General features: G+C 36.3%; 2 protein-coding genes across 6 annotated transcripts in view; both read left to right on the forward strand.

Moving 5' to 3' along the window:
- On the forward strand, positions 1 to 11639 carry LOC110836726 (1-acyl-sn-glycerol-3-phosphate acyltransferase gamma). Of its 4 annotated transcripts, XM_087341080.1 has the most exons (9): positions 99 to 605; positions 2471 to 2625; positions 2762 to 2956; positions 3570 to 3742; positions 4528 to 4689; positions 5311 to 5501; positions 5885 to 6026; positions 6351 to 6570; positions 7024 to 7928. In XM_087341080.1, the coding sequence occupies exons 3-9, from the start codon at positions 2773 to 2775 to the stop codon at positions 7146 to 7148; spliced, it is 1197 nt and encodes a 398-aa protein (XP_087197206.1). In that variant the 5' UTR covers positions 99 to 605; positions 2471 to 2625; positions 2762 to 2772; the 3' UTR covers positions 7149 to 7928. The 4 variants fall into 4 exon arrangements, 3 of the variants coding, with proteins under 3 accessions (XP_021933926.2, XP_087197206.1, XP_087197205.1); XM_022078234.2 differs by lacking the exons at positions 99 to 605; positions 2471 to 2625 and adding an exon at positions 1 to 19; XM_087341079.1 differs by lacking the exon at positions 2471 to 2625.
- Polr3B (RNA polymerase III subunit RpIII128) overlaps positions 10981 to 26031 on the forward strand; it is a 17937-nt gene continuing 2886 nt past the window's right edge. The window contains exons 1-21 of one of the 2 annotated variants that reach the window (XM_022078225.2): positions 10987 to 11120; positions 11864 to 12716; positions 13832 to 13986; positions 14444 to 14620; positions 15089 to 15212; positions 15497 to 15664; positions 16206 to 16363; positions 16648 to 16759; positions 17525 to 17710; positions 18048 to 18161; positions 18829 to 19029; positions 19447 to 19609; positions 20281 to 20434; positions 20820 to 20920; positions 21087 to 21290; positions 22108 to 22317; positions 23040 to 23221; positions 23803 to 24043; positions 24570 to 24734; positions 24915 to 25045; positions 25646 to 25809. In XM_022078225.2, coding sequence (XP_021933917.1) covers positions 12633 to 12716; positions 13832 to 13986; positions 14444 to 14620; positions 15089 to 15212; positions 15497 to 15664; positions 16206 to 16363; positions 16648 to 16759; positions 17525 to 17710; positions 18048 to 18161; positions 18829 to 19029; positions 19447 to 19609; positions 20281 to 20434; positions 20820 to 20920; positions 21087 to 21290; positions 22108 to 22317; positions 23040 to 23221; positions 23803 to 24043; positions 24570 to 24734; positions 24915 to 25045; positions 25646 to 25809 — 3194 coding nt within the window. In that variant the 5' untranslated portion in view covers positions 10987 to 11120; positions 11864 to 12632. Of the gene's footprint in view, positions 11121 to 11863; positions 12717 to 13831; positions 13987 to 14443; positions 14621 to 15088; positions 15213 to 15496; positions 15665 to 16205; positions 16364 to 16647; positions 16760 to 17524; positions 17711 to 18047; positions 18162 to 18828; positions 19030 to 19446; positions 19610 to 20280; positions 20435 to 20819; positions 20921 to 21086; positions 21291 to 22107; positions 22318 to 23039; positions 23222 to 23802; positions 24044 to 24569; positions 24735 to 24914; positions 25046 to 25645; positions 25810 to 26031 lie in introns of both variants that reach the window. The other variant, XM_087341073.1, reaches the window with a different exon arrangement.

A 26031-nucleotide genomic window follows, 5' to 3' on the forward strand; every position in this document is an offset into this window, starting at 1 on the left:
GAGGCACAAGGACAAACGGGTATGTACCTCATAAAGGGGAAATAGCAACAAACATTCCCGACATCTACCTCCAGTGCTGTGCACACTGTAAGCGAAAAATGGGGCTAATGGCCAAGAACCTCGTTCGTTGGAACCAATCACGACGCAGCTGCATATTTTGACATCAAAACCTTGAAGATGGGAACGGAAATGGTTCCCGAAACGTTGATCGTTTCGTGTAACCAATTTATGTTGTAGTTGATTGCAATAGAAGATTTTATTCTGCATATTTCTTGTTTCTTATGTTGGTATTTTGTGGGATGAACAACAAAGAGTCGAACTCCATGTACATAAAGAAAGTCACTCGTGTTTTTACTTTGAAGCACAAATTACAATTTATATATAATTTTGATAATATGAAACGGTACATGCAATGTAACATAGCGAAAGGGCAGACTCTTTATAATATTTACTTCTGAGGACATTTATGAACTTTAAATGTGATTCGGACTTCAGAGGTCTACATTGTAGCTGTTTCATTGTCTGTTGTGAAGTTCGACGATACAGTGTAGTTTTGTGATTGTCGTCAACCTGTTGACACGTAATATTGAGATCATTTGTTGTATGTACGTATCTGTTCTTTCAGTTTTATTTTTCGCAGTTAATTTTCGTCACTGTAAAATCAAATATACAAAACCTACAACTGGGCCCCAGAACTAGTCTGTATGTTGTAGTGATGAGAAGAATACTGCCCTGCTGGGATTTGAACCCTGGTTGCCTAGTGTCTGGTCACTGTATTTAATGAACTATCCCAACTCCAGTAGGCATGTAGTTAAAATCAAAATAATACAATAGAACAGAATTTATTTACATTCCATAGATCCCTCACAGTACAGGTCAAGGATGTGGAGCATTATGTTATGAATATATACATTTTGTGCAATGAAACCTCTCCAAACATAAATCTTATGCCCTTAACAGTAAATGAATTTAAAAGTATAATAAATTCCTTAAAATCAAAAAATTCATGTGATTATTATGAAATATCAACAACTTTACTCAAACCCTGTGCAGACTATGTTATTATTTCTTTAAGTAATGTTTGTAATATTCAATGGCAGTAGGAGATTTTCGAGAAGGACTTACATATTCAGGAGTCAAACCTTTATACAAAGAAAGATGTAACTTGAGACCAATTTAATTACTAACAGTTTTCTCTAAAAGGGATATTACATTTCTTAAATAGTTTTCTGCAAAATACTCTTCCTTTAACATTTGCTATTATTCTGATTACTTTTTTAGATGATACTCTTTTAGTGTCTGCTGAATTTCCCCAGAAGTTAACTCCATATGACACGACCAAATGGAAATAGGCAAAGTAAAGAAATTTTAAGGTCCCTGCTTTCAATAGTGATGTAACTGTCCTTATGGCAAATGATGCCCGAACTTATTTTGGTGAAAATGTGTTCAGCATACTTCTTCTAGTTTAAGTTATTATCAGTTTTTAAAACTAAGAAATTAGTTGTTAATAATTCTTCAGTTGTTTTATCACCATAACCTGTATTTAAATTGATACTTGTTTTGTTCTTGGTAGTCAAATTTCATTGTGTTTGTCTTGTCAAAAATTTAGGCTCGTTTATTGGCTCTAAAACAAGTTGTTCAGGTCAGCAGAGACATCATTAATGGAATTGTGAAAGGAGTCACTGTCAGGATGATAAGTAATAATAATATAATACTATCATCAGTAAAGAGTGTAGGCTTGGATTTGGAATTGATTGTTTGTGGTAGATCATTGATATATAAGAGGAAAAAAGCATTAAACCTTAAGGAACTCCATATTTTACAATGCCCCAGTTGGAACAATATATCATAAAAATAAAGTTATCAGTAGAGTTCTAATGAGTGAATGAAAAATGTTTTAAGAAGTATGTGAAATTAGGAGAAGAACGATTATCCTGTTTTTCAAAACTGTTGAAGATTGAGATTTATAAAACAATAATTTTGTCAGTTGTTTTGTATATAGTCTTGAAACAGATCTTGAACTCTGAGTCAAGACCACAGATTACAAGTTCTTGAGAAAATATTTTAACCCAAGAGGGATGAAATAAGTTAGTAGTTTTGGATATTACAGGAAACTTCAATAATTATAAATGCTACTCGAATATTGTATGGATAACAAAATCTGGGTGCTTACGGTGGGCTAGACATGTAGTTTGAATGGCAGAGGTGAATGCAGTAGGAACAGTAGAACAGAAATGAAGATTGATGATTAAGAGCATATTATCTCAGTTATAGAATTTGATTTACATATTTATTTATGCATGTTTTTGATATATTAAGCTTATCAGTGAATGTGATGTAACAGTAATGAAACACACTGAGTTCACTTTTTGATGACAGAATGTTTCTGTGTACTTTGTCATTTTAATCTTAATGTTCACATGTACGTTGATAAATCTGTGATAAGAGATGGCATAATAAATGTTTACAGCCAGTAACTGGTTCTGCAGTCATTACCAGTTAGTTATTCTGTCTTGTGGTGTCGTGATACGTGTATGGATATTATTTGATTGATTGGGATTGTGAGAATAATCCTTTGACGCCAGTCTGTGTGACCTTCTTGCCCATCGTGTACCCCTGACATTGGTAAGATTACATTTATGGGATCTAAATATTTAAATGTCGGAGATGTAGTGATCGATGTGCAAAGAAGATAATATAATTATTTGTAGATCAGTTTCAATGTGTTTATAAATCTTGATTTTCTTTGTGTCTGTGTTAGGTGATGCTATAATGGCAGGCCTTGTCTCGTATGTGAAGCGTTCTTCAGTCTCTCACCTCCTCCTTGCCATCACTTTTTTTGTGTCTGGCTTGATCATCAATCTCATACAAGCCTTGCTGTACTGTGGACTTCGCCCCTTCAGCAAATACTTATACAGAAAAATCAACTATTATGTCTGTTATTCACTCTATTGCCGTAAGTATAGAGTACAGCTTTTATTTTTCGGGTTCTTATGGTGACGAGTATGAAGACGGCTGTCTTCTGGGATGTTGTAAATCATTGTCCTGATAATGGAGTGGCAAGTTCCTCTGAAATGTCAGTAAAATTCTGCCAGACTGCACGCCACAACACCCCAGATGGCAGTTACCCACAATGCTCTTGTCCTATGGACTGATGAAATCAGGGATGTCCAGAATGTTTCCTGTTAAGATGTCTTATTGTTACCATCATATTAATTTGATGAAGTTATTTTGTACTGAGTGTGCACAGGTACTGAAAGAATTGTCTCTCATGTCTTGTGTTGAATTTCCTGTTTTCACAAAGGCTGTGGCATTATAACGCTACATCCGAAGTGGAGAAAATGCTGCTGTAATTAGTTTCCATATTTAATTTGAATTTTATTTTATTTTATTGGCAATCAGGAATGTGATGTATATAAGCCGTATGTTATGTTACTCCCACTGACAGCCTTGAGGAGATGTACCTGTTTCTAGTGCAAAACCCCTGATGCCTGCTCAGTTTCGTTTAACTTTTGTATGCGTCGTGCGTAACGTGTTTTGATTTTAGCTGTACAAGTGTGTCATTTCAGAGCTGGTGTTCATGGCAGAATGGTGGGCATCGACAGATCTGATAATTTACATAGATAAAGAAGATCTAGAGCGATACTATGGCAAAGAACACGGGTTTCTTATAATGAATCATCGATACGAAGTGGATTGGCTCATGGGATGGGTTCTGTGTGATCGAGTAAATATACTTGGAGTGAGTTGGTAACATTCTTGATACTCGCTTTGTTTTGTGTGTTTTGATATGTCTTGTGCATGTGTTTTTATTCATTCTGCAGGGCTTTACCTCTACACAGTAAGAGGGCTGTGATGAGAAACGGTTAGTACTTGGTGTTTTATTAATCCCTTTGTACCTTTGATTACACTGTATTCTTATGTTAACTGGCTTGTTAATATCAGTGTCCTTTATATATTCATCAAATTATCTGCGGTCACAGCTGCATTTATTTGAAGTTATTACTAATGAAATTACCGCACTGAGTGCAGCAATGGGAAACGAGGCTAGAGGAAGAGAATATACATGCAGAAATACGTGCAGGACTTCACATTAAGTGTCTGTCACTGTTGTCTGTACTTCGTGAATAGACAGACACATACAGATATAGGAGAGCGCATACGCACGTGTTCTCAACTTTTCACTGAGAAAATACCTAAATTTGTCTAAATGAAAAGCTAGTTTTTAATAAGAGTGTTGAAACTTCCACATGATAAACAGTTGTAGACATTTATTTATGTAAGAGTAATATATTTATATCTGATATTATGTTAGCATTTTAATAGACATTGTGTCACTTGAAAGCACGCTCTCATCTGCCATGTTGCCAGTTACTGACCACATAATCACGTTAAAGTTAAAACTGAAACAGCGTAAAGAAAGATGTGGCACGTACATGATGTTCTTTAATCGCCGTATACCAAAAATGCGTAATTGATGAAATGGTTGCACTGCTTTTCTTTATTTGTTTTTCTGTATTTTTCTAGAACTGCAAAACATATGCTAAGAAGTCAATTCAGTATGTGCCAACGATGGGTTGGGCATGGATGTTTGCAGAGAGTGTTTTTCTAGAAAGAAATTGGGAGAAAGACAAAGAGACCATAGGGAGGCAAATAAAGGAACTCGTGGAGCATCCTGATCCTATATGGGTAAGCAGTGCAGTGAAGGGATGTTTATTATTGAGGTATCAGCATATAACATGCATAGACTTTCTGAACTCGCTCTGGGCTTCCAAGCAGCTGTGTTTGTAAATACACACGTTATTGTAACGTGCAGTCCAGTTAATGTCAGTATTAAAAAATCACTTATACATTTTATTCAATATATGCATCAGATGTACATATTACTGTCAATATGAAGATTCAAATAATTCCAAAGCTAGTCATGTTGTTTCGTCTGTCCGTCTTTCCAGTGGATTAAACTCGAGAGCCACTGGACGGATTTGGGTGAAATTTGATGTGGAGGTAGTGCTATTCTGCACATCCTCAAAATTGTACTATTTAATATCCTACTAGAAGTGATGACATAATGACGGATGAGGAAAGTTGTTAGTTGGCGAGGCACTGTCATGCGGTCGCTAAAGTGAGAACTATCGAACAAGGCAGATTTAATGTCGCTGAATGCACGTTGCAAAGAATGCATGAGGATATTACGTGTATTCCGGAATGGAATACACTTTCCAAGCTTGTTTTGATCGATATTTTGGACTCAAGACGCTTTGTCATGTATGTATATGTTATTAAAATACAGACTTTCTTCTGTTGTAACAGCTACTGTTGATGGCTGAAGGCACTAGATTTACAACAGAAAAACATGAAGCAAGTAAAAAGTTTGCAGAAGAGAAAGGTCTGCCAATATTAAAGCATCACCTTACACCTCGAACTAAGGGCTTTACCACCAGTTTGCCCTATCTCCACGGGAAGTTTGGCGGTATATACGACGTTCAACTCTCATTTAAACAGTATGTTGGCAACGGAACCAAGTGTTCTGTAATATTTAATTTAATTTTAAAATTAATTTCAATCACAAAATCTTAAGATAAAAGATTTCTTGGGAGACCTAGTAATATTAAAATGTATTTTATATAAGCAAGATGCAAGGGTATGGACTTAATTCTGTCTGGCTTAATGTAGTGGCTGGTGAACCCTGTAATGATCCTTTAAATTCTATAAAATACAGGGATTTTAGTGAAGAGCTGAGCAACTGCTAGTTTTTAAAGAATGACTGTGCTTCATGTAGTGAGTTAATTAGCTGTTGTAATTTGTAATGTATGATTGATTGTATGTCAGAAGTACATTTACACAAAATATTCACCTCTATTTGATCAGAATATTGATAATTCAGGGGTGAAAAACCAACCATAACGGACCTGCTGCTGGGAAAGAGGGTGCAGGCTCATCTTTATATTAGCCGTATTCCTTTGGACAAGGTTCCGGTAGAAGAAGAGGCATGCGCACAGTGGCTATACCAGCTGTATCAAAAGAAGGTAGGTCTGTCACTGTAATTCTGCACGTTTCACTGCATTTTTGAACAAAGGTAGGGCTGCCTTGGAGGTAAGGGGCCGTCATGATGATCGTATCAATCTCCGTATTTTAGTGTACTCCGTTGTTAAGCTGTGGACGTGACAAGTCATACTCTGTGATAAATTGTATTTTTTATTCATAGCAGTAGGCAGTAAAGGTCCCGGAACAGACTTGATATAATACAGTTACCACTGTCAGTAAGTGTTAGTGTAATTTATTGCAGTGTTCTACGTAGTGATGAGTATGTCAGTGTTCCCGAATTTCATACGTGTTGTTCTTACTTCCAGGATCGGATGACTGACAGTTTTTTCCGCACAGGAGACTTCTTTGCAGAGAGCGGCGTCGAGAAGATCGAAGGTTATCGCCTTCCTCGACGTTATTACAGTCTGATCAACACAGTAGCTTGGGGGTTTGTGGTGTTGGTCCCTATAGTGTATTACCTGCTACGATTACTTACCTCAGGGTCCACCATATACATCTCTGTAGGAATTGGCATCATAGGCATATGTGAGTATAAATTCTGAACGGGTGTATATTGTTTTTGCCGTTCATGATAGTGTGTCAGCTGTTTTAAGCATTACTGGGAAACTGGTTACGTACTGACAGACTTATGCATGGGGACAGCAGGGTAAAGATCACTGTCTAGTTTCTGTTGCAGCTAATTTAAAGCAATTTGCAGGCCACATGTCAGATCTGTCAGGACTTGTCAAAACCTGTCCCAACCCGTCCAACCCTTTCTGAACCTGACAGAACCTGCCACATCATGTTCAAATCTGTCACAATTTGTCCAATCCTGTCTGAACATGTCCAAGCTTGTCCAGCCCTATCTCAACTGATGTATGTCTAATTCTCTGAAAACACACCCAAACATGCCCCATACTTTCTGGACTATATAATGAGAGTGAGCTGAGTTGTTTTATGTGCGTCAGTAACTTTACTCAACCGTGTTTCCGCTTTCAGTTTCCTTGCTGTTATCAAAAATGATTGGTATGACAAAAATCAGCAAAGCGTCATCATATGGGAAAACTGCCACGACCCCAACAGAAACAAAGGACTCCCCAAGTGCCACCAAGAAGACTGATTAAACATCGCACAAATTCCTTACTTTACTTGCCAAAATTTATTCCTGGGATTAAGGGTTTTAAAATTCTGCAGGTAATGCCCAAGCATTGTAATAGATTTAATTAATTTTGTGTCCTGTTATCATGAAAGAAGTTTTCTGTACTTATTTCATGTTGACGTTAGCCCAGAAAGCAACAGAAATATGCATGCAATGTTTGGGTTCCTGTTGGTGTTGGTAACATTGACTAATATTAACTGCATGATTCATCATTTACAAACAAACATTCAGAACTGATAAATTTTTCAGTGGATTTCTTTCTTTTCTTACTGCATGCATAAGTTTAAGTAATTGCAGCTATAATAAATCACATCTGAATTTTGTGATAAGCTGTTGGAAATTTTTGTTTTATTATTTTGTTGTAGGTAGTAATAAGATGGTACATTTCTCTTTTGCTGTGTTTATGAAGACAGTAATAGATGTTTGGATGTTTACGAAATATGACTTGGACTGGAAGTAATCATATGTGGTCTATTTTAATTGAGGTTTGTTAAAAAAAAACTAATATTAATTCCAATAAAACATTTAGTCATTATTCAGTCAAGGAATAAAATATTTGTTAACCTTATAATGTGCACAAAATATTTAACACAGTATTAATGCAGTTATGTATTACAATAACTTAAATTGTCCAAGTTGTAATATAAAGAAGTTGTTATTTTTGTACAAAATGTTATGACAAAAATATTTTGCTCGTACCCTACACTCTGCGAGACTGTAATAAAATTACGGTTTGGAGAAAGAAGTCATTTTGGAATCCTTATTGTACCTCCCATGATAAACATTACATGCTATACAGCAGTGTCCTTATCCTCAAAGGTGATTTGTTCTCTCGCCATTGATGAAAAAAGTAGATAGGCTTATGAATGACAATGTAATGAAAGTCGTGATGTTAGTTGCGTTACTCTGAACATTCTTACAATAATGACATAATTCAATTTCAAAGTGCCACAGCCTCCTGGTATTACTTCTTCATGCAAAGTACTGTGCGTCATTAGTGGCGTTGTTTATCGAAACATATACTGTAATCACTCTGTTTCAGAACAGTAGAACTAGCCCCAAAAATCCTATATATTATTTGGAACTGGTGAATGGAAATTTATAGAATGCTCCTGATTCTCTGGGCATAAGCCCTTGACTTTCAGACTGGTTCTGTAGTTACAGAATGCTTAGTCATAAATTTTTCCTAATTTATCTTGTAACTTCCAATAATATAAAAACTTCCGATACAAATGTTTCTATGTTTGAAAGTTTGCAGCTGTTGTCACATTGTTTTTTTTCCCCTTTCTTTTTTTGAAGAATTTTGTGCAAAGAAATAATATTCCAGAACTTGTTTAATAGCTAAAGGCCATGTTTCTAAATTAAATTTATCTTCTCGAAAGTAGTATTCATTTTTTTTTAATCATCAGGGTTATGACTCTGTGGTTGCATAGATGGTTACCAATGATTTTGAAGAACTTGTGCCTCCATCTTCAAGGTAAAAGTAAATCAAGCTAGGATGTGATTTGATAGTGGCACTGACCCAAAATTCTTACTGCCATGAAAACCTCAAATCTCAGTCTCCAGCCGAGTGATCACAGTAGTTTCAGCAGTCTTGTCACTTGCTGAAACACTTTATTAATCTTATTTCAGGATGTCAAATCCCCTTTCCTTTTGAGTATTTTTCAGTTTGGGGAACAGAAAATGTCACTAGGTGTTAAATCTGGGTGGGACACCATCACAGTTCTAGTCTAGTCAAGAAAGAGCCCGTGGTTTGTCATGATGCACCATCGATGAACCACTGTAGCTGTGCATACTAAATCTGATAAGAAGATCATAATTTTATTAAAATTAGTAAATATGGCAGCAATACATGGTTTTTAGATTTAAACCTGATTATTTTATGTTTGAAGAATTTTTACAAAGGAAGATTATGATCAGAAATAGGTCAGAAGCTAAGTTATATACTAATTTATGATTTCTGTATATTTAAGATTTTCAAGAAATGTAGTTATTACAACTTTTTTCCAGAATACTTATTATAGGTTATATGCTTAAAATATCCATTTCCAATTCTGTGTTGGACTGAGGTAAGCTTTCAGTAATTGTTTTTATTTGTGAGGTCTAAAAAGTTGATATATATTTTGACGCGTGTGTGTCATTCCATCTGGTTCTACAGTCTGAAGAATTTATGAATCGTTTTCCTGGTACAAAGCTTTGGCTGCTGTTCTGTTATGAGTATAATTTACTAATTTGAAATTATACTAGGAAGTGTGTTAGACACATGTTTCTATGGTGTTATCTTTAAAAATATGGCACAGTTCTTAAAACTCATAATTTTGATTTTAAGTATAAAATGTCTGATCACAAAATATCAAGTCTATATGTGAAACCAAGATACTGTGCGTTATTTTAAGTTTACGTTACTTTACCATTACTTGTTTTGAAATATACATGCTCATCTTCAGGTCGATATCCACGTATATGATGTTACATGTTTCTTACTGATTTTGCGTGATGGTTCTGTACCATGTCTGTTCACATGTATTGGCGGATGGTTTTTTTAATGAAGATTCATTGAAAGTGTTACCGAATTTCAAGACAAAAATGTGTATTTTTGATCCAGTTCTAAAAGCAATAATCAAAATATTACTTTGCACATCATAATGAGTTTATAGATTATACATTCCAGGTGACAAGATGGAACAAGGATGCTGGGAGTTCAAGTTATCCTCAGAACTAAGATGCATGCTTTAGAAATCAGGAAATCATGAATGGGATCTTTATTATAGATTGATATTTCGGGTTCTCATGCCAGTGAGTATGAGGATGACTCTTCTCGAATATTGCGCTGTGTAATCTCGTAGAAATTGACCAGTGTTTCATCAAGGTGATAATGGAAGCACTAAGCACCCCTGAAACATCAGTCATTTTCTATGAGACTACACAGCACAACATCCCAGAGGGCTACTGCAGACTTTTATTGTAAGACCATATTTCAAGTAATGTCAGCATTATAGGGTGTAATAATCTCAACGATATGTTTGAAGAGTGATGGTGAATCTTTTATGTGTTAGAATATCAGTATAATAAATGTTTCTTTATGTAACTGAACACATTTTCATGAAAAAAAGTATATTATGATTTACTGAAAATGAAAAAAAAACTATTGTATTGGGCAGGCAGACTGTTATAAAAGCCTTTGATATGCAGTATGTTTTTTATAAGGGGTTTAGTATATAAAATTAGTGTACATAAAATATCAGGTTTATTGAAGAGAGAAAATGATAGAATATCAGTTTATTCTGTTTTGGGGTAGTTAATACTGAGAAGACGTTTTGTTCGATTAATGGAATTTGATGCGGTCCCACCCCTAGATTACAAAATATTTTACGACTTGTTATTCCATGTACAACTGTATGTAATGTATGAATATGCTTGTGCCCACAGGTTGTCTGGATCCAGTACAAATATTAATTAATACTTATGCTGATGTGAAATTCATTTGGTCCCACATCCAGAGCCCAAACAAAAGAATGTAAACATATTAGTCTGTGATCTAGCACCAGATTTGTAGTGTACCTTACTTCATTAAGTGTTGCAAAGCGTAAGACAAAGAATGAACAGACAAACATCAATAGCTTTGTGTCTCACTTTAACGACTTGACTGGAGGGCAGTTGTACGTTAATATGTGTTGGAATATTTTACTCTGTTACCATGTTACTGTTATCAGTTTATCAGAACAAGGGATTGACTTTTATTGCAAATTATCTTTACATCCAAATACTGCATTTATATTAATCTGTTGTTGCTACACACTGCACTTATTTGAGCACTTTTACCTTATAAATTGTATATATAACAAACATAGTGAGATTTCAGGTCCTTATGGTTGCAAGCGTGAAGACGACTGCCTTCTGGGATGTTGTGCTGTGTAGTCTGATGGTGATGGAGGAAGTAAGTACCTCTGAAACACTGATAAACTTTTGCCTAACATTGTCACTTAGAAATGGTGACAATTCTGAAGACATGTTATTTGAATTTTCTGCTTCAAGTGATCTCGCCCTCATTAAGTATTACTAGAGCTTGTAATTGCCTTGTAAAACTATGTAACTGAGAACTGAAACAGCATCATTAAGTGCTATCAGACACTATGTCTTCCCATTTTTGGGCCCGTGGCAGTCAATCGAAAGAATGTCATATTTCTGAAAATTTAATCTACAAAACAGACAATAAAGTGGCCAAATAATAGTTCATTATGTGACAAGTTTAATTGTAGGTACAGTTTTTACTGTGAGGCTCTGGATATGGGTAGGTGATTGCTGTATAATATGTAACTTTATATACCAATACCCACAATATGCATGACCATGCTGAAACATATGTTTTAACATATTTTGTATTTACTGTGTATGGTGTTAGTCATATATAAATAAATATGCTGTAAATGAAAATATATTTTCATAGAAAAGATAATTTTAAAAATTGTTATATGACACTACTGTTATCCATGTCAGCTGCATGCAACATGAATTTTGTAATTTAAGGCCTTCAGTATCTCGTGTAAATTTACTGTTTATTTAATAATGGCTTATATAATAATTTTAAAGATGTTCACCATTACTATGTATTTTTGAACACATGATGATTGCTTTATACAAAATTTATGTATGTATAATTACATCCTCTCACCATTTCAGATTTTACTTTTTACTTTACAATCGCTATTGAAATCAGTGCAGTTTCCACTGACCACTCGACTTTGAGTATAATATTGGCAGGGGCTTTGCCTTGAAGATGGAGACAGTATGGAACTCCAAAAGGTGTGCAAGATGGCCCACATCTGCATGGTATTATCACTCTAAAAGGATCAACATTTGCATTAAACAATCCTGAAAGGTTAAAGTAAAAAATTGAGAGGTTAATTACAATTAATAATTATAAAGACATAATTTTCATTCAAGATCTGTCAATCACGACTTTCATTAATACACAAACATAGAGCTTTTTCTATCTGTAATCTAGTTAACACTGATTCAGTGCATTCCAGTAGGAGTATTTTGTGTAAAAATTTTATAGTAATTTACTTTCTAAAGGGACTACTTATGTTTAAATAACTTCTCTGTTTGATGGTTACATTGTACACAGGTTTATTCAGATTGCCTATAAGTTACTTTGTAATACCAAGGTTTAGAAAGTATTCATTTATGAGAAAAGAATTAAAGTCAGTGGTGAGAGTGAGGAGAGGAAAATTGTTGAAATTGAATACAATAATAGTTACTTTATCAGCTGAGCTATCGTTTCTACCATTCCAGCATTACCCTTGTCTGAAGATAGATGACAGAAGAGTAGCTATTCCGATGTATATGTTTTCTCCGTGCATTCGTAGAGGTTGTGTTGGATTTGAATGTTGGAGTACATTTATAAAAACAGACTTCGTGCTGTTGTGTGTTTTTATGTCGTAATAACATGGGTGAATGTTTTAACGAAAACGTATTCGGAGACTGGGGAAGCGATCCCAAGAAGCTGGGTAATCCTATTAAGCCGATTGAGGTTAGTTCTTTGCGTAGAGTATACATTGATTTCGCAGTGTGGACTACAAGTCCATGAAGCATAGTTCTTCTTGAGAAGCTGATAGTTACTGACTCAATTACCAACCAACAATTAAGAAGTTCCCTGCGTTTTATATAACACCAAGGGGCATTACCATTTTCGCAAAAGCGCAGTACTAGCTCCTATCATAAGCCAGTTGAATGCAGACCATAACATTGCTTATATTTTTTTATCCTCCCATCTCCTCGTAGGTTTTATACTAAAAGTTTGTATGTATTTTTCAGCTTTCCCGTTCGTATTACATGCTTCACCCGTCAAATTCTTTATTTGGGCATCTGAGTAATATTTGGTGAATTATACAAATTTTGAAAACCCTTGTAAGCTTTTCAGCCTTTTGTTACTTAATGGTCCATATATTATGAGCACCTTGTTCTCAAACACCTTAAATCAATTTTTGGATTGTGGTTTTATGAGTCTGTAAATGGTTACCAATGTTTCGAGGAATATGCTTCCGCCATCTTCTGCCATATCAAAACTAGAAGAACAATTAATTATTTGCTGCTATGAAAGCCTAAAATCTCATCCTTAGTTTATATTTTTACCTTGATGTGAGAGACCAAGTTTCACACCCACGTGAAACAGTGGGTGAAATTATAGTTTTGTGTATGTCTCCCTGATGGAAAGACTTATGCTTCTAAATTGAATGGTAGGAAGTATATTCCAAATTCAAACTGCTCTTAATCTCATTGTGAATACTTATTTACTGTTGTCCCAGATACTTTTTAAAGGATTCATTATCTTTACATCATGATTTCTTTCTGTATTCTGGTGATGAGATATGAATACATACTTAGTTTCACGTGTGTTTATTTCCAGGCCTCCCGAACTAGCATCCAAATGAACTTTGTTTTTCATATGATATTTAAGTTTTAACCTACAAAATTAACATCTAGTGGACAAGAAGCTGCTGTATCCTATTTAATTTCAGTATCTCCTTATTTTCTTAGACCTTGTCAGTCGTGTGTTCAAGAGCATATTTGAAAAGTAATGGTGATAAAGCATCTTCATGTTTTCAATGCTCATTATATTGTCTGTGAACTTACCTGATTTTGCAGGAGAAGTGGAAATTGGTTCCAGCATTTCTTAAGGTAAAAGGCTTAGTGAAGCAGCATATAGATTCTTTCAACTATTTCATAAATGTTGATATCAAGAAGATTGTCAAAGCCAATGAGAAAGTTATCAGCGATGCTGATCCTTTATTTTATGTGAAGTAAGTATTGGTACTGTAGTATTATATACGTTTAATTTCATACACTTGCTGGTTGCAAGATATTTGATTGTGCATGTTGCATTCAAAGAATAAATTAATGGAATTGGTAATAAACTTTTAAGATATATGTGAGAAGTTGAAAGCTCTTGTCTACAGGCTGTGCAGGGCTCCAGATGTAATACACACACTTAATATTAAACATAATTTTTAGTTCATGTTACATGTTCCACATAAACTTTAGATTCAAATTAATTTCATTGTGCTCTCTGGGTTACTTTGTGATGATATGATGCATTATTTAGGTGACAGTTTAAAAGATTTTGTAGGAACATATTTTCTCTTTCTTCAGGGTTGAATATGAAAGTGACACATTTCTCTAAAATGGTGCTCACTACCTAAAAAGATTACACAAGACCACATTCCATATCTTTACCACCATGAGATAATTTTATTTCAGGTATCTGAATGTCTGTGTTGGAACACCAGATGTTGAAGAAGCGTATAATATTTCCAAGAGTACAACTCCACATGAATGTAGGCTCCGTGATATGACATACTCAGCTCCCATTACAGTAGATATAGAATACACACGCGGGAATCAGCGAGTTGTGAGAAATAATCTGCTGATTGGCAGGTGAGATTAATCTTTCTAAAATATATTGGGATCTTATACCTGAATTGTCTTGTTCTTTGAGATTTATGCTTCAGTTCAAAGTAAGTCACTAAATCTTATTTCAAGATCGTAACTCTCCAATAGTTTGAGTATGCTTGTTATTGATACTGTTACCTCTTTCCCTGGCTTAGTTCAGTTGTAATAGGCTTGAACGCATGTGTGTCTATCACATTTGCAATAGTTTCTGTAACAGGAACGAATGGATGTCCAGTTGTGCACAGAAGGGTCATTAGTTTGTTTCAAATCCAGGAAAATTGCCTGAAATAGCATACAGCGTTCATAATTTAAAATTATAACTCTATCTCTAATATTGGGTTACCCTCTGCAGTCTCTGTAATTTTGTGAATTTGGAAACCAAAATATTTTGTTCTTCCTAGCAAGCACGTGATTCAAAATGTGAAATAGAATCTGTTTCTGTATGCTTTACAGAATGCCTATAATGCTGCGTAGCTGCAATTGTGTTCTAGCTGGAAAGTCTCAGTTTGAACTGGCAAAAATGAATGAGTGTCCACATGACCCAGGTGGTTACTTTATTGTTAAGGGACAGGAAAAGGTGAGTTGTGTTCAATAACACTGCATCCGACTACATAGACATGCTCGTATTTGATAATGAATGCCGGATTGTCAGAATGTAGTGCTTGTCAGATGTAAGTTTTTCAGTTCCGATAGTAGACACGTTTTGAATTTAATCAAATTATTATTACTGTACTTTCTATCCTTAGAATCTTTTCAGGCACTGAGTAAGAATTTCAGGCTTGGCTTAAATTGTGTTAAAATTATCCAAAGCGATGATTAGGTTAGTACATCTGTTACTTGCGTAATCATTTCGTTATATAGGTGATCCTCATTCAAGAACAGTTATCACGCAACAGGATGATAGTGGAAGAGGATCATAAGGGAGGAATTCAGTGTCAGGTCACCAGCAGCACTCACGAGAAGAAGTCCCGAACCAATTTGGTCGTGAAGAACGGAAAGTATTACCTCAAGCACAACACTCTTCAGGATGTACGTGTAGTAGCAACAGAAACTTCAGTAACTTCGTGCATTTATTCTTGGGTTATTTAATGACACAGGCTGGTGTTGCTCGGTCAGTTTTGTCTCTGACTGTGGACTGGTTGACCAGGGTTTGAAACCTGGCAGGGGCAAGGAACTTTTCTTCTAGCCCCTGCGTACAGGCTAACTTTGAGGCCCACTTACTCTCCTATCCAATGGGTATCAGTAATCCTTTCCCTCAGACAAAGTGCAGCCAGTGCGTGATGCTTACCACTCACCTCCATCTATCGCTGAAGTCAAGAATGAATAGGAGCTATACCTCTTCTCCCTCCGAGCATGGCATGTAGCAGGACAACTTTACATTACTTTATTTAGTGACACATTTTGTTAGTCGCTTTAAGTAGTGTCAAGTGGTAGGATTAATTTATTTATCTAGATTTCAAATTGTATGATTTGGTTTTATTGACATTTCAAAGTTAGGATTTTAGTCAGTACTTTTAGGATGTTTAATTTTAATGTGATTAATTGTTCAAGAAAATTAATTTATTTATAGGACATACCAATTGCAATCATATTTAAGGCAATGGGAGTGGTGTGCGATCAAGAGATCGTGCAGATGATCGGAACGGAAGAGCACATCATGCAGCGATTTTCTCCTTCTTTAGAGGAATGTCATAAGGCACAAATATTCACACAGAATCAGGCTTTGAGGTAATGTACTTATTTCTGATCCTTCAAGAAAATTTTATTCCATGTTAGTGAAGTTTTTTCCATGACAGAGGTATAAGATACGTTGACGTTTGCCACGTTACAGGTACGAAAGGCGACGACTGTAGATGTATCGGGAATAGTTCAGAAATGTGTAAATGGATCTTAATGCCTTTATGTTCACAGAAAGGTTAAAAGAAATTAATTTGTTGCTTGTAATACTTGTGGCAGAAACATGGCATGCAAAGCTAAATAGACCATTTGTTTTTAGACGTACCGTGTTTTAGGTTCTTGGGTTTAAAAACTAAACAAAAGAGATACTTCTCTCCTGGTCCAAAGAAGTCACCAGTTGATGAGGCACGAGATATCTTGACCACAGTGGTACTCGCCCATGTTCCGGTAAGTTACCACGTATTTTCTGTTTGGAGGGAAGAAATAAATTTGTTGTTTTGACAAGCATGTGTATTCATGTTTTATGTGATTCAGATTTTGCCTTAAACTTGACATTTCTTATGAATTTTATCTGCTATGACTGGGGAGGTTCCTTCATCAAGATCAAACAAGGAATACAAAGCACAGCCCATAAAGCTTATAATTCCATTATGGAGATTTTTGTTCGTGCGTGTATTTTTTATTAAGATCGCATATTATCAGCATTCACAGAATGGAAGCAGCTCATTGAAACTGAAGACTGTTCACTCATCTGTGACTTACTGTGTACATGTACTTTGGGACAGTGGCAAAACAGATTTATATTTGTTAATGCTGAACAGTAGTTAAAATATTTAATACGTTAATCACGTACTGTTTGTAAGATTTGAGGTTTTCACAGCGGTGAGTATGAAGATTTCCGTCTTCTGGGTTGTTGCGCTGTGTAGTCTAGTCGATGTTAACCAATGTTTCAGAGGTCATACTGTCATCGCCCTGATGACGGAGGCAGTATGACCTCTGAAACGTTGGTTAACATCGACCAGACTACACAGCGCAACAACCCAGAAGACGGAAATCTTCAGGTACTCTTTGTTGGGATGACTTACGTATTTAGTGATTCATTATTGAAAAATTTCATTTGTCTGCCAGTCCAGTTGAGAAGTTCTGAAATAGATTGTTCATAGTGGCTACAAATTTGATATTTACTTATTGTATGTGTTGTTGTTCTTATAGGTAGAGAATTTCAACTTTAAAATGAAAGCAACTTACACGGCTCTGATGGTCCGTAGAGTCATTCAAGCCCAAGGTGATACTAAAATTATTGATGATAGAGACTATTATGGAAACAAGAGGCTGGAACTCGCTGGCTCACTGCTTGCACTCATGTTTGAAGATTTATTTAAAAGATTTAATTGGGAAGTAAGAAAAATCTATATGTTCTACGTTAAGTTATTTTAGAAAAATAGTTTTATTCCTTACGTGATCGTACTGTTCACGGTAGATTGTAATTAGTATGTAAATAAATTAATTGTTTGCATAAAGTATGTAAGTTGGGAAGGTCACATCTGTTCATCCATTCATCCGCATTTTCATCTATGAAGGTACTTCACCAATTTTTATTGGTGCTAATTTCATTCTGGCCCATCATTCATTTGTAATCTCTGCTTTTTGTGATGAATCAGATTTCATCAGATATTTTCAGTAGTTCTTGAATTTGTAATTGTGATGTAACATTCTTTTTTAAACTCTTTTACAGTTGAAAATGATAGCGGACAAGAACATTCCTAAGATTAAGGCAGCTCAGTTTGATATTGTGAAACACATGAGACAGGACCAAATCACCAATGGACTTGTCCATGCTATATCTACAGTAAGTTAGTTGCATTTGATGCTCAGTACGCATCGATTCCACATTTTATGCGTACCTACTTTCATCAGAATTACTTTTCTTTAAAAGTTTAGTTGTGACAAATATGAATAATGAGAGCTGTATCCTGAACCAGTTGAATCCGGTCTGTACCCACACATTGTATTTCTTTAAGATCCATTTTAATATTTTCCTTCCATTTTGTGTCTGTCGCCCAACAAAGTACAATTTGCGTAAATAGTTGTTCACTATTTCAGTGATAGGATGATTTTGTATTAACCAAAACTGACAAAAGACTTGTTGCTTCGAGTAGACTGCTTTAGAAACCACAGTTGCGCTGCCTCATTTCGGTTTTAAACCTGTTTTTGACTCTCGAGTATAAATGGTTTGGGCATGACCCAAGTCTAGCTTAACCTAAGGTGGAATGTTCTTGACACAAAACACCAATATGACAGTCTTTTTCACACCATTTTTTGTGTACATAAGTACCATTTAACGTACATCCTTACAGAAATGATAAAACAACATGGAGTCCGGATTAATATTTTCATCTGGCAAGTTAAATATGTGGATGAAAATTAGCAGTTATTTTAATGTTGGCTGTGGCAATTGAAGAATGACTACCTGTCTCGTTGATTTTATGTACCACTCTCGTGTTGTGTGGTTACAGGGTAACTGGACTATAAAGCGATTCAGAATGGAACGACATGGTGTGACACAGGTTTTGTCAAGGCTTTCATACATCTCGGCTCTAGGGATGATGACTCGCGTCAATTCCCAGTTTGAAAAGACGAGGAAAGTCTCTGGTCCTCGGTCGCTGCAACCATCTCAGTGGGGAATGCTGTGTCCCTCTGACACTCCTGAAGGAGAGGTGAGTCAACACACGTAAAAGAATTTACTCGTTCGTTAGAATATGTAGAGACCTCCTTAAATTGTAGTTCCCTGTTACCAGCGACACATGTAGCATATATTTTTGTATCAAATTTCCAGCTTTCACTCACATGGTAATCATCATTACAGATAAAAGAAATTTTCTGTGACTGATGAAGATGGGTTCTTAATTGAGTAAGTAATTCGCTGAATGCAGCAAAGTCCTTCTGGAGGAGCTGATACTTGCTCAGCTAGTTAGATAAATTTCTTGCCATCGATGTAAACCATGTCATATACTGTTTAAAGTTACGTAGCCTCTGCATTTGTTCGAGTGAAGTGGTTATTCACAGATTATTTGGTCATTTGTTTCGCTGTAATGTTACATTCTTTTTGCCTTATTTCTGACGTCTTGTCTCAGGGTTGTGGACTTGTGAAGAACTTAGCTTTGATGACGCATATCACGACCGAAGTTGAAGAAGCGCCTATTATCCGTCTTGCCTTCAACATTGGGGTTGAGGATGTCAATCTTCTGGGTGGAGAAGAAATCAATAGTTCTCAAGTATACATGGTGTTCCTCAACGGTAAGAAATTCTGTGAACCTCTGGCATGCAGATATTTTGAGACAAATTTTATCTATTTTATTATACAGTGAATTATAATATTATGATGTGTTAAAATTAAAATATTTTGGAACAGAAGTAAAAAAAAAATCAAAATTACATTCATGAAGAAATTAAGAACAGATTAAATTTGTGGAATGCTTGTTACCATTCCATTCAGAATGCAAATATTAAAATACGAAAACGTGTAATTCTACCTGTTGCATGTGTGATTCTTGTACTTTGTGGTCAGTGTCTGATGTGTAGAAATAGTTTTTGTATTTGAAGTCTTAAGCAACTGCAAATTTCTCGAAATGTTAGAAGGACTTCAATGACCGATGTAGCTCAAACTCAGAATCCAGTATTGCATATAGATTGAGTGTGTTTGAGGATAGGGCACTGAGGAGAATATTTTGTCTGTAAGAGAAGAAATAACAGGAGGATAATGAGGAGTTTCATAATTGTACTCGTATTGAATTGATAGGGGTATCACTGTTTTTGTTAATTGGTTTTACAACTGATGAGTGAATCATTTCAGCTAGGCATATGTGTTAAGTATGTCGACACATTATAAATGTTTTCGTATATTTTTGCCCAGAGCGTGCGTACGTTTGGTTGTGCCACCGTGATATCGGCGTATTTGATCGTTACAGGTAACATATTGGGTGTCATCAGAGATCATCAGCGTCTTGTACGGATATTTCGCCTGATGAGACGCAATGGCTACATTAATGGCTTTGTTTCCATATATCCGCAGCAGCAACACAGATGTGTATATATCAGTTCTGATGGTGGTAGACTTTGTAGGTGAGCTTTTTTGAGCAATAAGAAACACTGAAATGTTTCCGTGTTATAAGACCCCACAGAACTTCCTCATTTTACGTGCTTGGGTCTCCTGATCTCGGTCCTTGGCTATTAGATTTGTATTGCGCCCTATATTCTGTATGTTGGAAACTCCCATTTATGCTTAACTAACTCCAGGGAGCGCAGTCCTTTTTGAGAAACTTATAGTGTGTCAGCTAGTCAAGAAATCCCCCACCTTTTATGAAGTCAAAACGTTGGTCACCGTATTAACAAGAGCCTGCTTTTGTAAATAATTAGTTAATCTGTTAGATGCAACTGTTTAAAATTTGTTTTCTGTTTCTCCTACGCTGGTCTCATCTCCATCCAAATGTCCTCGTCTCATTTTCAGACCTTATATTATAGTGGAGAAGGGAAAGCCTTTGGTAAAGCAATATCACATCAGTGAGCTGATACAGGGTGTCAGGAACTTTGAGGACTTCTTAAATGAAGGTAAATTATGTTTATAATGTTGGTATTACTTTCAAGCATTCCTATATGGTTTCTTGTTTACACACAAGAGTGAAAATTGGCAAACTCATTTTTTTCTTTCTTTTTTCTTTTAAACTTTGTTTTAATAATTTTACAGTAACTGTAACATATTCTGGTCTGTGGTTAGGTCTGATTGAATATCTGGATGTGAATGAAGAGAATGACAGTCACATTGCTCTGAACGAGTCATCTGTCGATGCTCAGGTGACATCACATCTTGAGATCGAGCCCTTCACGCTGTTGGGAGTATGTGCCGGGTTGGTACCGTACCCACACCATAATCAGAGTCCTAGGAACACTTACCAGTGTGCTATGGGGAAACAAGCCATGGGTATGTTTCAGCCCTTCAAAACATTAGGTTTATCTTCTCACATTTGAGCTTTTTTAGAAGGGAAAGAGAAGTTTTAAAAATGTGTGGACAAGTTTGTAACTTTTTATTGTACAATATTATTGTTCCTATTAATAATAGTTTGTCAGCTATTGTTAATGATTTACTATGGTGTTAAAAATGTTTCATAATATCTTTTAAACTATGGTAAGCATGTGGTCACCTTGACGTGGTGGTGGGGCTCGAGTACCTCAGTGACCCCAAGAGCTACTGGTAGGGCCTCCCTAGCCAGATTGGTCGAGGGGGAGAGGTCAGACTAAGACAGGTACCCTGGTCCTCCAGGTTGGGGGGTTGGTCGCAAGGCTAACAACCTCGCACCGTAAAAAGGAAGATGTTCCGAAACCTCGATCAAAGCCTCGGACAGACAGACCTAACAGAAGACCGAATGGTAGAGGAGAATTGAGGAGGCCATGGACCGAATACGGACCAGAGAGCCATAGAAGAAGAAGAAGAAGAAGCATGAGGTTGTGAAATCCTGAAAAGATTGTCGACCAAATATAAATTTTGGTTTAGAAATCTTAATTTTACTGATAAAATTACAAAGAAGTGTAACATTTCTTAGTGCTCCAAGACTTGGCCCTTTGGAGCACTGCCTTTTATGAATAGTGATTTTAATACTAGTTAAATAATGTGTCTTTATTATTTGTTTTCTGTTTGTACTGCAACATGAAGTTAATATTCTGTACTCATGCTCTGTTATATTGTTTGATAAGAACACGTCAGTTTTATTAACCTGTCGTGTGCATGCTTTTTCCCCCAGGAACAATTGGGTACAACCAGAGAAATCGTATAGACACATTAATGTACAACGTGGTATATCCTCAGGCACCGATGGTCAAGTCTCACACCATAGAGCTGATTAATTTTGACAAGTTGCCAGCTGGCCAAAATGCAACAGTGGCCGTTATGAGTTACAGTGGCTATGACATTGAAGATGCGCTCATCTTGAACAAAGCATCAATTGACAGAGGTGGGCACATTTGGTAATGCAGATTATTGGAAAGGCGGTAAAAGAAGCTGAACTGAAGCTATCACGTTGTAAAATGTATTCATAATACACAGTAGTCACGTGTCAAATTTTAAGCCTTTGACATTGATATTTTTTCACAACGTGTAGTAATTTGTCTTTTATTTCCCTCAGATGAAAATGCTTCTTGAAACATCATCTTCATAAAATTAATATATTTTCAGTGGGATTTGATGTTTTAACAGCAGTGAGTCAAGATGGCTGTCTTCAGTATATTTACAGATTTTTGTTGCAAGTTTTGGTTATAAAACCCCCACCAAAACCTCATCTCTGCAAGTTTTTCCAACATATATTTTGAGGTCTTTATGCATTTATAAGAAAAATATGTAAGAAAGAATTCATCGGTTGACCATAATTTTAGATTATTTTGACATTTGGGTAATGCTTATTATACATTAATTTTACCTGTTGCTTTGTATGGGTGTTTGTATTGTTCTTTTACCACCAGAGAAGAACACAGATTGAGGGTGTCTGAGGGGAATATTTTGATCTAAGACAGAGAAAGTAAAGGGTGGCTGAAAAAGCTGTGTATTAGTAGCTTTATACTTTGTACTCTTTTCAAACTGAAATTAAGATTATCAAATCAAGGGAACTCAAATTGGCGTGACAGAAGAGAAGGCCATGTTGTTGAGAGATTATTATCAAAGATGTTATTTTATTTGCAGGCTATGGGCGGTGTTTGGTGTACCGTAATGCTAAGACCACGCTGAAAAGATATGCCAATCAGACCTATGACCGCATACTTGGACCTCTTATTGATGCTGACACAAAGAAACCAGTATGGAAGCATGATATTCTCGATGCAGATGGCATAGCAGCTCCGGGCGAGAAAGTGGAAAATCGACAGGTATACACACACGATTAATTTGCATTGTTTTGGTCAGAAAATTTTGATTTGTGGTTGAAGTATGATCATGTACTGGCACCAATTTTTCTCTCTGTCTCTGTTTCATGATTTAGAAAATACTATTCAGGAAATAGTAGCATTAACTCTTGTAATAAATTACTATTTTGCTGTCGTCTGACATGTTTTCTGTTTATAAGACAAGCTTTTCTATGAAAGTGGGGGGGGGGGGAAATTAGAAGTGTCAGTTATATATGAGAGTACTTTTTTATTACTGTTCTATAAAAAAACAAGTTGAATAAGTTGAATGTTAATTGGTTAGTTCTACTTTTCCTTAAAGAAGGAAAATAATATAAAAGAACTATCATTATGTAGAGGAATATATTATGTAACAGTGCAATAATTTGTCATGAGTCAGAATCATAATCAAACCCCCCCACCACCATTCTTGTCTTATGGGAAACTGGTAACTAGATGAGATTTCAGGTTTTCATCGTGACACGTATGAAGACGGCTGTTTTTGGTACATATGATAAGAGCAGACGTCTCTCCCAGTAATTAATAATGAAATTGATTTGCTGTAGGTGCTTGTAAACAAGTCGATGCCAGCTGTTACACTGAACCCAATCAATCCTCTTCAAGCCCAGCCTGAGTATAGGGATGTACCACAAGTGTACAAGGGCCCTGTACCTTCGTACATAGAGAAAGTGATGTTATCTTCCAATGTAGAGGAATCCTTCCTCATCAAGCTTCTGCTGAGACAGACTCGTCGGCCAGAGATTGGTGACAAGTTTAGTAGTCGACACGGACAGAAAGGAGTCACAGGTAGGTTTTACCCTCGCCTAAAATTAAATTCTTCATCAACCACCACATCATTCTACTACTTCTGCGGTCCTGGCAAACCACCTTCAGCTTCCAGTTTAATCAATTTCAGCTGTGCATTATGGCTTTTGCGTAGCGTGTCTGACCACGCGTCAGTAGCATGCTGCTAGATGGCGAGTTAAGTCCAGCACGGGGTCAGATTTTGCATCACTGAGAAAAGCATAAATATGTAGTGCTGTGATGTTTCACTAGAATGTTAATAAACCATTTTCTCTACTGTTCTAATAAGTGTCATTAAATCTCAGTTACATTTAACGTTGAAGAATCGGAAATCACGGTCTTGTTTCTTGCAGAGCTGTAACTGGAAGCAGAACATTTATAGACCAATGTTCATGTGGATATTTTCTTTGCCATTTTTCAGGCCATAGAATATGCATCCCAATTTTCTTTTTGCAAATTTTGTAGTGCATTTGTGCGTGTTCACGCGGACTGTAGACATATCTTATGAGTATTTAATGTTATTTTTCAGGTCTCATAGTTGAGCAGGAGGACATGCCTTTCAATGATCTTGGAATTTGCCCTGACATGATAATGAACCCTCATGGCTTTCCATCCCGTATGACAGTGGGGAAACTGATAGAGTTGTTAGCTGGAAAGGCTGGTTTGGTGGAGGGCAAGTTCCACTATGGCACTGGTAAGCAATGATTTTGAACATAAACTAAGTGGATAGGACTTCATTTTTTTTTGATGATATGCATTCAACAGTACTTATTTATTGCGGCAATCCTATGCTTATATACTTCCTTCAATAGCTTTATGCATTACTCATTTATGAAGAAAAGTTTTAAGTAAGGGGGTTTCTTATATTTTATAGCTTTTGGTGGATCCAAAGTGGCTGACGTGTGTGAAGAATTGGTTCGTCATGGCTTCAATTATCAAGGGAAAGACTTCTTTTACTCGGGAATTACTGGAGAGCCTTTACAGGCCTACATCTACTCTGGACCAGTAAGTTCATTATACGTTACCATGCCTGTGTGGGAACATTTCATGGACTTCGTAAATTGAATGTATCAGATTTCGCTATGCTGACGGATAATCCGAATAAATGTTGGGGAATTTCCGATTTTAATTCCTGGGAGAAGGCATGTACACAGATGACTGACACAAAGTTCTTTATGGTAGGCTTCTGAAGCCAGTTGCATAGAAGCTGTGCAGGTGTGAACGTGGACGTATTCTTGAACAGAACATGTGTTCAGTCTCAAACATTACTTTGCATCTAAATTGTCTGTTGCTGATCACGAAGCATTTAGCAATTTGTATCCTGAGAAGGAAATACTGAATAAGATTACACTACACCGACAGGTAACAAAATTTTGGAACGCAGGAAGTGTCCAAGACGAGCGCTCGTCGAGCGACAAAACAGCTGAAATTATGGCTGTACCTATTCCAAGCAGCACAGCAGCTGCAACAGTGAAACATGGCTGAAAAAATTCAATATTGCCATTGGTTTCTTCATTTTAGTGCATGAAGGTGTTAATGTGTGGTAGTTAGGGTTGTGTTTTAAATGGAACATTTTGTAGTTTATTAGTTCTAATTCATCTTCAGGTTTACTATCAGAAATTAAAGCACATGGTCCAGGACAAAATGCACGCTCGTCCCCGCGGACCTAGAGCTGTTCTAACAAGACAGCCAACGGAGGGTCGCAGCAGGGAAGGAGGTTTACGTCTTGGCGAGATGGAACGCGACTGTTTAATCGGCTATGGAGCCAGGTAAGACATTACGTAATTTTTATCATACAATCATTGCGTTTGTAACTTGTTGAGGATCGTTACGAATCGAAGGGCAGAACATGTGAGAGTAGGATTTGAGGTTTTCACGGTGGTGAGTCTGAAGATGGCAGGGGTGTGAGTTGAGGTCTGTATCCCTATTTTCATACAGCCATTTTTGTCAAGACTAGAAATTACACAAAGTGGATCAAAAAGATTGGATAC

Source organism: Zootermopsis nevadensis, unplaced genomic scaffold, assembly GCF_977971745.1.
Source record: "Zootermopsis nevadensis isolate Lab colony 2312 unplaced genomic scaffold, Znev_1.0 Znev_ptg000061l, whole genome shotgun sequence".
Lineage (NCBI taxonomy): Eukaryota > Metazoa > Arthropoda > Insecta > Blattodea > Termopsidae > Zootermopsis > Zootermopsis nevadensis.

Excerpts from the sequence above, each read along its gene's own strand:
- LOC110836726 (XM_022078234.2), top strand. The coding sequence starts at position 2,773 with ATGGCAGGCCTTGTCTCGTATGTGAAGCGTTCTTCAGTCTCTCACCTC. Across the intron at positions 3,743-4,527 it reads ATCGAGTAAATATACTTGGA|AACTGCAAAACATATGCTAA; the intron begins GTGAGTTGGTAA and ends GTATTTTTCTAG. Across the intron at positions 6,027-6,350 it reads ACCAGCTGTATCAAAAGAAG|GATCGGATGACTGACAGTTT; the intron begins GTAGGTCTGTCA and ends TCTTACTTCCAG.